The 12,770-nt window shown below is 39.9% G+C and overlaps 1 protein-coding gene across 1 annotated transcript; it reads right to left on the bottom strand.

Annotated features, from left to right (window-relative positions):
* Positions 1–472: 472 nt before the first annotated feature.
* On the bottom strand, positions 473–12,258 carry gtf2a2 (general transcription factor IIA, 2). Its single transcript, XM_060941832.1, has 4 exons — positions 12,060–12,258; positions 6,693–6,797; positions 3,654–3,780; positions 473–751 (listed from the first exon to the last, which is right to left on the bottom strand). Exons 1-4 carry the CDS (start codon positions 12,129–12,131, stop codon positions 726–728), a joined length of 330 nt encoding a protein of 109 aa, XP_060797815.1. The 5' UTR covers positions 12,132–12,258; the 3' UTR covers positions 473–725.
* Between the last annotated feature and the right edge of the window lie 512 nt (positions 12,259–12,770).

Raw genomic sequence — 12,770 nt, forward strand, 5'->3', positions numbered from 1 at the left:
CTTACAAGCAGAGCAGACAACTGTGATTAGCGAAATGGACACTGATAGTGTCTCACTGTTCCCAGGGACTGATGCTGCTGCCCTTTTTTTTTTTACTTAAAAAAAAAAAAAAGATATATCTGTGGCCTGTGTTACATAAAAGCTATTTTTGAGATTTAAATTTAGGGATTCTGATTTCTTCCCCCCGAAATCCAACATGTAATTTAGAATTACAGTGTGTGCTTTTAAAGGCAAACCTAACCCTTAGTAACTTCACACCAAAAAATCCCCCCCACTGGCTAACATATAAGATGTATTAAATACACCACAAAATTATTTAAAAAGTAATGTGTATCTATGAATAACGTGTAGGAAAATGTACAGAATCCATCCTTGAATACTTATGTTTCCAAGCTCCATAGTTACCTTGTCTTTAAGTCACATGAATGTGAATCTACAAAAAGGTTTTTCATTTAATATAAAAAGTAACACACACCTTTTAAAACAATTTATTATTACATAACCAAAACAACATTATAATAAACAGAAAGGGAAATAAGTGGGCCTTTCATATATATATTAGGCCTTGTGTGGAACTGGTTGCTGTATGAAAGATGGAAAGCTGATATTTGTAATAAATAGTATGTATACAGTCCTCTATGAGTCCAGCTTTCTTGCTCTTCTTCCTCTGTCCGTATGGCATTTCTTCTGTTCTCTCTGATGATACCTGCACTCCCTCCTCCTCCTCACTCTGCTGTATTAGAGCCAGTGTCTGGAACAAACCCGATTCAAATAAAAAACACACTTGTAATTGCGCTGCTAAAGCAAATTAGCACAATATACCACAGGTCACAAAAAAACTGTGCAAACACAAAGCAGCCCAAACTCAGAACTTTCAACCACATAATTCAAGCAGATTTCTCCCTTTAAAGGGGAACAGAGGGCAATATATAGAGTAAATATAACAATAAAACACACATTAACGAACCTTATTCAAGACTTACAAAAGTTTTTTGTTCTAAGGTTGGAAAGTTATAGTGTTTTGAAAGTAGCTCGAGCAAACTATTTCCGCAGTTTGAACAGCCCGCCATGATATTAATTTTATCCAATCAGAATGCACGTTCATTTTCTCTGCGTAACACTCATGACGTATGTATGTGCCCAGTTGTGTTGGCTCACTGAGGTTGGGAATAGCACGTGTGAAATACCTGTTTCTGCCTCTTGCGACGATTTCACAAGTCCACGGGTGGCGCCTATCTCATTGCAGCAAATAAATTCTGCTGGACTTGTGAGCAACTCCACGTTACATTTTCCGCACGAGCACCACGCCGTGTCACCTGCACGCAGACGCTCTGCCCCACGCTCGCCATGCCCATGGTCAGCATCAGTCTCATCCTCGCCGTCATCCGAGCTTTCTTCTCTTCTTTCGTCACCAGAGTCAAGAGTACCTCTCCTAGGTTCAAACTGGTACCCTTCTAAGCCATAGCCTGCTTGCAGTGTGTCTTGCGGGATCTCTTCGGATGATTCGACAGAGCTGTCGCTTTCACTTGATGCGCCCGACGCCATGATTACACGCTTCTCTCCTCTATTTCGGAGAGTTCCGCAAGTGCAGTGGGTAGCGCTGACGTCACGGTCTTTTAAAAATGGCGACTCTTGTGCGGTTTAGCGTATAAAGTATTATATTTACAATTACCAAGATATTTTGTTGTTTTCTAGTATATAAATTTGATAGAACACTTAAGAATACGTTACTTTGTCACATCAGCAACTGTATATATTATATTTGGTACCCCTTTAAATGACAATCACCAATTTATGGCAGGTAACTATTTTATTTTGACTGAAAAAGTTACAGAAACAAACCATGTCAAGTGGTGTTAGTCTCGTTCTCAGTCAGTGCTATGAACAATAATTCTACATGGTCAGTAAAATATTAAAAATTAATCACAAGGACCACAGATCTAGGTCTAATAAGTTGTATAAAAACTTCTACATTTGCAAGGTTACAGCATCTCAGCTGGAACACCATATGAATGTGTTGGATGACAATGTGTAGCTACATGAACGTGCGACCCTGAGGTTTCAACCTGTGTGTGTTAGGGATGTTAACCGATGACCGTTTGACCGAATCAACGTCAACCGGTTCATTTTTTTTGGGTTGTCGGTTAAAAAAAAAAAAATCAATCGTTTTGAAGCTGCCGATTTTGGAGCGGAGAACCTGGAATTCTGTGTTGTAAACGCTTGGGGCATGCCATGCGGTGTAAGGACAACAGCTGACAAATCAGAAACACCCATTCAGACATGTCCCGCCCTCCCGCCCCAGTTGAAGACAGCTGCCACTCGGCGAAAGAAAAGTGTAGACACAGGCTTTTTAGCTTACAAATTACTATTCTGGTTTTTTTTTTTGTAATTATTATTAGAAGGCACATGGAGTTTAGTCCTGCCTTGGCCAGTGCATTCTGAAAGTATGTTTCGGTCTGTAGCCAACAATGCATGTTATTGCAGATCATATCTCTCCACACAAACTAAAGGCGCAGATGCCGACTTTTGGAGGGAAGAGGAGAGAATGAAATGACAGCGGTGTCTGGAGGGGGAGTGACAAACGCAGCTTTTATGTCTGTGAGCCAAGTCGGTGACGGCTTCAGAGCAACTTCAATCCCATGCAGTAATGGCATGTTTATATTGGTAACGGCGTTATAATGATTGTAGCTAATTAATTAGATTACCCGGCGTTATAACAGCCTTTATTTTAACGCCGTTATTCCCGTCACTGAATGTTCTGTACTTCTTCTAGCACCTGACTTTATTTTCAACGCCATCATGGCCAACTGAAACTGTCTCTAAGCTGGAGCCATTTGTCCTCCGCTCCAATACAAACCCCTCGACATCAGTGCCGCGTTTGACTAAATGTTTCGCGCTGTAGAAAAGGTAATGTGAGTGGAGTGGAGGGCAGCGACTGGGACCGAATGTGCGGATGCTCGCGGCTAGATTTAGAATAGATTCTAATAATTCCAATTCTAGAATTTTAAACAGGGATGCAAACGGCGCGCCTTTTGGCGGATGCCGCCTTTTTCACGGCTGAATCGTGTAGATCTGATTTTTTTTTGGGGGGGGGGGGGGGGGGGGCGTTGGAGTGTCTGAATAATTTCAGAGTAAATTCTGTATTAAAATTACTAAATAAGCAAATGCCGTTACAGTCCATGGAACATAGGAAGTATGAGAAGAAAACAGTAAATCAGAAAGCTGCGCACATTTGCACAGCTTCCACAAAAACGTGCGCAGCTTTCTGATTTACTGTTTTCTTCTCATACTTCCTATGTTCCATGGACTGTAACGGCATTTGCTTATTTAGTAATTTTAATACAGAATTTACTCTGATGAAATTATTCAGACACTCCAACGGCCCCCCCCCCAAAAAAAAAAAAAATCAGATCTGCACGATTCTGCCGTGAAAAAGGCGGCATCCGCGCCAAAAGGCGCGCCGTTTGCATTCCTGTTAAACTCATAGGTTAACCGACTTTAACCGGCTAATGAGGCTCGGGTGTCGGTCAAGATTTTTTTTAGTTTTCGCCATCCCTAATTTGTGTGATGTTGATTACTTCTTAACAACAAACAAAACCAGGGACTGAATGATGAATTAACATCTGTTAAAACAAATTCAATGATGGTCTTACTTTTTCCATCACAGGCTACTATCTTCACTTTATCCACCTTCACCAGGTCCGTGACCTCACGGAACTCCACATCATTCAAAACAAATGTCCACACGTTGTCACAAAATCTGTACGTGTTCAGCGATCCCTGCAAATTGAACAGAAAAAAAAAAAAAGCCACTACAGTTCATAGAAAAGAATTTACAACCCCAAATCAGAAAAAGTTGGGACATGTTGAAATTAAAATTGAAGACAACGATTTGTAAATCTTTGACCTGTGTTACAATCAAAGCAATACAACAGCACATTGATGTTTTACTTCATGATTTTTTATATTTATTTACTTTTCAAAATAAACATTTCAATTTTAATTCTTGCAACACGTTTTTTTTTTTTTTAAAGTTGGGACAGTAAAGCATTTACCACTTTATAATGTTCCCATTCCTTCTCACAACACTCCAAAGATGTTTAAGGATCCCGAGTGATGAAGTGTTTCAGGTGTTTCGTCCCATTCCTCCTGTCTTAAGGTGTGCAACGGTACGGGGTCGTCGTCATATTTTTCCATTTCAAAAATAATTGTCCACATATTCTATACTGGGGACAGGCACCCTCTTCTTCCACAGCCACGCCTTTGTAATGTGCACAGAATGTGGTTTTGCATTATCCAAATCCCTCCCCATCTTTCTTGGTCAAACATTGTTTCTAAACGTTCCAATAATTTTCACATCCATTTGTTAACAAACCGGAGATCCTCAGCCCATCTTCACTCCTCAAAGACTAGGCTTTTCCCGGATCATGGATGCAAACGGCGCGTCTTTTGGCGGATGCCGCCTTTTTCACGGCTGTCTGAGAGACTTGTGTGAATCGTGCAGATCTGATGAGTTGTTTTTTTTGGGGGGGGGCGTTGGAGTGTCTGATTATAATTTCATCAAAGTAAATTCTGTATTAAAATTACTAAATAAGCAAATGCCGTTACAGTCCATGAAACATAGGAAGTATGAGAAGAAAACAGTAAATCAGAAAGCTGCGCACGTAAAGCCAATTACGTAACTTACGTTGGACTGATGGAAATCCTTGCGCGTGCAGTGAAGTGCAGCCAGCAGCAGATAATAGCGCGCAGCCAACTGGCTTTACGTGCGCAGCTTTCTGATTTACTGTTTTCTTCTCATACTCAGAGATGCCTACTAGTACGGATTGGCCGTATTTTGTACGGAAAAGTTACGTAAATACGATGTTACGGCAAACGGTGTTATTCTGTACGGAATTATTATAAAGTTAAAAAACTCCAGTGAGTTGTTTTTAAATGTCCAAGCGACTTTTTCAATCCATGCGCGATTCATGGCTAGGCTATTTATTTTTACGACAACTGCACATGCTGTGTGTGACATGCGCAGATTCCGCACATGCTGTGTGTGACATGCGCAAATTCCGCACATTTGTTCGCGCTATTTTCGATACGGTAGAATGGCCATGCGTTACACCCAGTCAAAAGGGCAATGGATACACGCACTGCAAACTGTGTAGAACTGACATTAACATCACTCATGGCGGTCATGATGACTGCAGGCGGCATGTCAACTCCAAAAAACATGGAGTATGCTGAAATGGCGAGTCAGGCGGAAAGTAAATCTGGGGGCATCCAGCAGTTTTTTACGAAATCTGTGGATGAAAAGACACGGAACATGACACGTGCTGAAGGTTGACCTGTGCTTGGAGTTGAACTTGCCGATTAGTGCCATGAAATGTGAGTTAAACTTATTCGGTTTCTTTTTACATGTCTGATTTTTATTCACTGAAATATCAAACACTGGCTGTACTTCTTTAATTCAAAGTCTTTTCAGTGTTGCAAGTGCAAATGTACATGTAGTATGATCAAAAACAGAATTTTATGATTAGTGTTGTTGGGATTGTGGCAAAAAATTGATCATTCCACTGTTTTAAATACAAATGTAATTTTATTCAATGTCTCTTCTGAAGCATTATGCTGAAGTATTTATATATTGGGACATTAAGATAATGTCGGACTCTCTTTGGCATGAAATAATTTTTTTTTTAATTTTATTAGAATCCGTTAACAGGTAGAACATTTTGCCAGGCAATATAATATAATACTTTTGAGGAGTTACATTCAATACCAATGATTGGTAGTCAAGCGTAATGTCTGCAAACAGGGAACACTATTGTATTTAGAAAAATGTGATCTATTGTATGCTCTAGAAATTTGTTGAGTGGAAATTCAGTTGAGATGGCTGCTCGCATTTTGTTTATTCAATTCACACAAAACAGTTCTTTTTCATAATTTAAATGTTAAACATATTGGCATATACACCTCTTTATAATGGAAATGCGCATAAATTAATGTTACTGAAAGTCATTCCAAAATACTGAAAATTGTTTTCAAGAATACTGAAATTCAAAATTTGGGGTAGGCATCTCTGCATACTTGTACTTCCTATGTTTCATGGACTGTAACGGCATTTGCTTATTTAGTAATTTTAATACAGAATTTACTTTGATGAAATTATAATCAGACACTCCAACGCCCCCCTCCCAAAAAAAAAAAAAAAAACCTCATCGGATCTGCACGATTCACACAAGTCCCCCAGACAGCCGTGAAAAAGGCGGCATCCACCAAAAGGCGCGCCGTTTGCATCCATGCTGGATACTGATTTTGTACCAAATCATGATTACAAATCACCTGTTTCAAATCACATTGTTATCTAATTGCTTTACCTCATTAGTAGCCCTAAACTGCCCCGTCCCAACTTTTTCTTCAGATTTCAATCATCTGAAATTATTTTTTTTGGAATCTGTTGCAGGAATGGATGTATATTTACAAATGAAATGATCAGACAAAACGTGAAATATCTTGTGCTCATTCTGTCTGCAATGAAATATCAAAGTACATTCAGAAATCACTTTTTTTGGGGTGTGTGTGTTCAATTCCAATTATCATAACGTCCCAGCCTTTTCTGATTAGGGGTTATAGAATCTTCAAATTTTTGTCGTCCACGTTAGCAATGCCTGGCAAAACAAATATGTTATCAAAATAATACTCACTTTAAAGTTGACTCGATTGCGAACTCGGTTAGCCAGTGCAGTGTTGATAGCTTTGTCAAACTGTAGCAATACTTGCAGGGCTAACTGTGGAGTAATCTGTTGAGTCTGAAAAACAAAATAAATAAATGGCCACACTGCATGGTGAAAGATATAAACGGTGTACTACACTGGGACCTTAATGTGCAGTACCATTTGTCTGTCTCTCTCTCATAACAGTATAACATTCTGTACACAAATAAAAATTCAGTACAACAAATCAAATTAGTTAGTCATATGATCTTAACATAAAACAAATCAAATTAGTGATAAATCAAATTATTTTTCTCGCGATCTGGTTTCCATCAAATCCTGCGCTCTGACTGGCTGGCGAGCGGGTCCGTATCCTACGATACAGAGCCCAGTTACAGACCACTGGCTACTTGCTTATTCACAACAACACACATTTATCTTTTTTTTAAATAAGATTTATTTATAAGATTATCAAAAATCTTATAAATTTTTGCCAGCATTTCTCAGGAGACTAGCATTAATTTTACAGCGTGGATAGCGATAACGACAGTGTTCACAGCGACAGCGAGGTTTACTACCCTGAGGAAGAAGAAATAAAAGAAAACATTCCAGGAGAAAGCTAAAAACCTCTAATGCCCCTTTTCCACCAAAGCAGTTCCAGGGCTGGTTCGGGGCCAGTGCTTAGTTTGGAACCGGGTTTTCTGTTTCCACTGACAAAGAACTGGCTCTGGGGCCAGAAAAACCGGTTCCAGGCTAGCACCAACTCTCTGCTGGGCCAGAGGAAAGAACCGCTTACGTCAGCGGGGAGCGGAGTTGTTAAGACCAACAACAATAAGACCACGAAAGATTGCCGTTTTTAAGCGACGAGAAGCAGCAGCTGTACAAACGCGAAGTCATCCATTATTGTTGCTGCTGCTTCTTCCGTGTTGTTTTTGCTTTGATATTCGCGCCAAGGTTTATGCAAACGTAGCGATGTAACTGACGTATACAGCGACGTAACTGACGTGGCTCCGCTTAGCACCGCGAGCTATGGAAAAGCAAACTGGTTCTCAGCTGGCTCGCAAGTTGAACGAGTTGTGAACCAGCACCGGCCCCGAACCAGCCCTGGAAATGATTTGGTGGAAAAGGGGTATAACTGTCGCTAACGCTGAGCAAAAACATGGCTGAATCCTGAATGACTCAATTTTGTATAAATAGGGGACTACATAGGCAGCAAAATGTAGTTTTTTTTTTTTCCTGCCATGGAAGCGCACTTGGAAACGAGGAGGAAGCCATTTGCATTACAGCCGTGAATGAGGATTCAAAATGGCAGCTCGCCTCGGCTGGGTTTTCCCTTTCAGATGCTCTCGTTTTCTGTCAGAATTTGGGAAAGAAAAAAATAAATATATTATTTACCAGCTTAAGGTCGGTCCGTATGGTGAAATACCGTGACCTCGGCCCAGAGGGCCTTGATCAGTACTTTCAAGATCTCAGTCACAGTATTTCACGATACGGACCTCCCAGCTGGTCAATAACATTTATTTTATCACATGATAAATATGCACTGGTGTTATAGACATTTATTTTCTATCAAAACATGTTAAAGAGCACCACATGCAATGATTTACCCACACAACATGTTAACAGTAAGCAGGGAAACGATAGAGACCGTAGTACCATGGGGTGAGAACTTTTGTAAGAGAAACTATTTGCAATGTTTATTTAAATATCTCATATCTCATTATCTCCAGCCGCTTTATCCTGTTCTACAGGGTCGCAGGCGAGCTGGAGCCTATCCCAGCTGACTACGGGCGAAAGGCGGGGTTCACCCTGGACAAGTCGCCAGATCATCACAGGGCTGACACAGACACAGACAACCATTCACACTCACATTCACACCTACGCTCAATTTAGAGTCACCAGTTAACCTAACCTGCATGTCTTTGGACTGTGGGGGAAACCGGAGCACCCGGAGGAAACCCACGCGGACACGGGGAGAACATGCAAACTCCACACAGAAAGGCCCTCGCCGGCCACGGGGCTCGAACCCGGACCTTCTTGCTGTGAGGCGACAGCGCTAACCACTACACCACCGTGCCGCTTATTTAAATATGTAAAAACCAATAGTATTTGACAGCGTTGTTGAATTATGAATGTGACCGAGGCTTTACTTCTACTAATTTACTAATCCCTATTAGTATTTCTACTAACCTACTAATCCCTCCCAAAGGGGTCAATAAAGTTTCATCTAACCTATTCTAGGTGATGAAATTAAAGAAAGTGAAGCAATTTCTGACATTAATCAACTAAAAATTTTAAAATCCCCAAGGAAAGATGGCCTCCCATCTGCACGTTCTCTAGATTTATCCAAATTAACAACACAGGTATTTAATAAAGGTAATCTAAAAATGTTAGACTGTAGGACATTTTATGACGGAGTTTTGTTTTCATTGTATGAAAAGGAGGCATGCATGATATTAATTGGAGGCTTAATTATTGGAGGTTCTAATACAGATTTTAAAATCTTTGCTAAAACTATTGAGCAAAGTTTGTGTCATAATTTCCAAACAGGAACTATACAGGAGAAAACTGAGATTTACTTGCTAGTGACGCGTTTATTAAAACTAAAATACCAGTGTGTAAAATTATTCCGAGTGGAAGAGATCAGGAACATCAATTGGAGAAAGAAAACAAAAGTCACTTGAGAGGTTCAGTGCCATATTAAAACTAACGTATGCAGATTTTTGGATAAGTATAAACATCTTTAGAACTTGGAAAAAGAGCAAAATACGGAGTGCCGAAAAAGCGACAGAACAAAAAAATAAATTGACTGAAAATATTATTAGACACATATCTATGGAATCAATTTTGTGCCAAAATGTTCATACAATACTTTTGAAATATCAAACAAAAACAACAAATCAAAATACAAAAAAAAGAACAAGTAGTCAATTTTTTTAGACTGGCAAACAAATTATTCGTGTAACCGTGCAAAATATCAGTCTATTACTCTTCAGAAACCTTTTATTTTTGTTCCGCGTCTTTCTCGGTTTTGTTTGACGTAATTTTTCTCGTTTGCGCTCCCTGACTTTTTGCTTGCAGTTTTGGCACAAACTTGACGTGTGGGTGGGCTGTCCAGGAATGCATTCCCATTGGCTAACTTGCGTTTGACTGACAGCTACGCTCAGCCATTCCCTACTCGGATTCTGGCGGACGGTTCGAGTGGACTTCAGTGGCGACTATGATACTGAATTAATTCAACAAAGTGTAAATTCAATATCACAGTCGCCACTGAAGTCCACTCGATCCTTGTTTACCATCAATGGATCGGTCACTCGTCAAACAGTCTGCCAGAATCCGAGTAGGGAATGGCTGAGCGTAGCTGTCAGTCAAACACAAGTTAGCCAATGGGAATGCATTCCTGGACAGCCCGCCCACACGTCAAGTTTGTGCCAAAACTGCAAGCAAAAAGTCAGGGAGCGCAAACGAGAAAGCTGGAATCGCAACCAAAATAAATTACGGCAAACAAAACTGAGAAAGACGCGGAACAAAAATAAAAGGTTTCTGAAGAGTAATAGACTGATATTTTGCACGATTACACGAATAATTTGTTTGCCAGTCTAAAAAAATTGACTTTTTGTTCTTTTTTTGTATTTTGATTTGTCGTTTTTGTTTGATATTTCAAAAGTATTGTATGAACATTTTGGCACAAAATTGATTCCATAGTACTGAACATACAAAACACAAAATTGGATTTTGTGCTGGATTAGGGAGCTGTAGTCTCAAATATAAAACATGCAGTCACATACTACTGTGTCTCAGTTCAGATGTGTGTGACAAAAGAAAATAAAAATGAAATAAAACTTCAACTGTGCTGGAGTTGTATTCAGTCGCAGCCTATAGGACTTCACAGTGCTGTGCAAACAAAAATAAATTGCAGTTGGACTCAAAGACATTTAGTGTCCTATCGCAGTGCTACAGCGTACTGACATCTCACTTCACACATTTCATTACACAAATAATTTGTTTGCCAGTCTAAAAAAATTGACTTTGTTTTTTTGTATTTTGATTTGTCGTTTTGGGGCGGCACGGTGGTGTAGTGGTTAGCGCTGTCGCCTCGCAGCAAGAAGGTCCTGGGTTCGAGCCCCGTGGCCGGCGAGGGCCTTTCTGTGTGGAGTTTGCATGTTCTCCCCGTGTCCGCGTGGGTTTCCTCCGGGTGCTCCGGTTTCCCCCACAGTCCAAAGACATGCAGGTTAGGTTACCTGGTGACTCTAAATTGAGCGTAGGTGTGAATGTGAGTGTGAATGGTTGTCTGTGTCTATGTGTCAGCCCTGTGATGACCTGGCGACTTGTCCAGGGTGTACCCCGCCTTTCGCCCGTAGTCAGCTGGGATAGGCTCCAGCTTGCCTGCGACCCTGTAGAAGGATAAAGCGGCTAGAGATAATGAGATGAGATTTGTCGTTTTTGTTTGATATTTCAAAAGTATTGTATGAACATTTTGGCACAAAATTGATTCCATACAGTACTGCCGAGTATGTGAGTGAATAAACTCCCTCACCATCTTCTCTTGTCCCAGCCGTTTTAACAAGTACTTTTAGCATAAAATGCGTTCACCATTTTAATTGTAACATTTCACTTTAAAAGCCTTATTCATTTACATAGATTTTAAAAAATGTGATTAATCGCGATTAACTATGTGAAATTCTGAGATTAATCGCGATTAAATTTTTTAAATCGTTTGACAGCCCTAATTATTATTATTATTAGTTGATATTATATTATGGTGCTCTGTGTTGTTCTCATTCATTTATGTATTTAACAACAGTATCAAAATACTCTTGAAATAAATGCACATTAGTCATGAACAATGGGAACTGCTCTCTTCTGGGTTATTTTTGACAGAAGTAAAATTCATACATGAACACATTTTGGCGAGTTGATTTTCTGTTTGGTGAGTTACTTTGGAAGGGAACTCGTCCGGCTGGCTGGTGAAAAAATATATGAATGTCTAGGCCTGTCTTATCTTCCTGTATGAAGCAGTTCGGGTCCACGGCCTCGGTTCCGTCTGGTTTTGGACACAAACCCGAAGCTCTCTGGGTTCAGCGGCTTTACAGACACCAAATGAGGTGGGTTTTAAACACCAGCTAGTGCTGAAAGAGCTAATTGAAAAAGCGAATCTTCACCATCGTTGTCTTGTTTAATTATTAAACTATCAACGTTCCCAGATGTTTACCGGCTACTTCTACATAAATAATACACATATACAAAACTCATTATTGTTCAAGTTAATAAACAACAACTCTGAATAACTTCCTGTCACAACACGGTGCACACAGAGAAGCTAGCAGTGTCAGAAGGGCGACCGATTATTAATTTTACCTGAATAAGTTCATCAAGACTCTCTTGTAAACTGTTTCCGAGTGTCGTGTTCCGGTAAAGTTGATATGCCATTGCGTGTTTTATACAAGAACCAAAACAGAACTTTTGAGTCGAGAGAACCGTCCGAGTATGTTTTGTATCGAGCTTAGCTAGCGAGCCATACACTTCCTCAAGTTCGGAACGGACAGTACGGAAAGCCGCATGGACAAATAGCTGCAGCCGCGGCAATAGGCGAAGCAATAATCCATCCTCTCTCTCTGAACTGAACTGAACTGAACTGAACTGAAGGGGTTGAAGGAGAGTGAGAATTGATATGGCGTCCTGTAAAGGTTTGATTTATCTTATTAAAATACTAAATATTTAATGCAGTACCACTCAAGAGTTTGACAAGTTTTATATATATATTTATATATCTATACATATATACACATATATTTTTAAATTGAAATATTGTTTTCAACAATGAATTTATATTAGTGCTGCCAAGCGATTAAAATATTTAATCGCGATTAATGTCGCGACTGTCATAGTTAACTCGCGATTAATCGCAATTTAATCGCACATTTTTGTCACACGAAAAACCATTGTAATTCTCTTACCAGCATAAAAAAGTGAATGGGCTTGTTTTGTACCAATGTTTTTCTTATTGCAAAGCATAACACGTCTTGACACAGCCACTGCAAACTGAAACCTAAGCCGAGCACTGTGGCT

Source organism: Neoarius graeffei, chromosome 15, assembly GCF_027579695.1.
Source record: "Neoarius graeffei isolate fNeoGra1 chromosome 15, fNeoGra1.pri, whole genome shotgun sequence".
NCBI classification, from domain to species: domain Eukaryota; kingdom Metazoa; phylum Chordata; class Actinopteri; order Siluriformes; family Ariidae; genus Neoarius; species Neoarius graeffei.

What these genes read in the sequence shown, in the direction of transcription:
- gtf2a2 (XM_060941832.1), bottom strand. Translation starts at nt 12,131, where the DNA reads ATGGCATATCAACTTTACCGGAACACGACACTCGGAAACAGTTTACAA. An exon ending in GTCTTGATGAACTTATTCAG is followed by an intron (nt 6,798 to 12,059) that starts GTAAAATTAATA and finishes TTTGTTTTTCAG; the next exon opens with ACTCAACAGATTACTCCACA. An exon ending in GCAATCGAGTCAACTTTAAA is followed by an intron (nt 3,781 to 6,692) that starts GTGAGTATTATT and finishes TTCAATTTGCAG; the next exon opens with GGATCGCTGAACACGTACAG.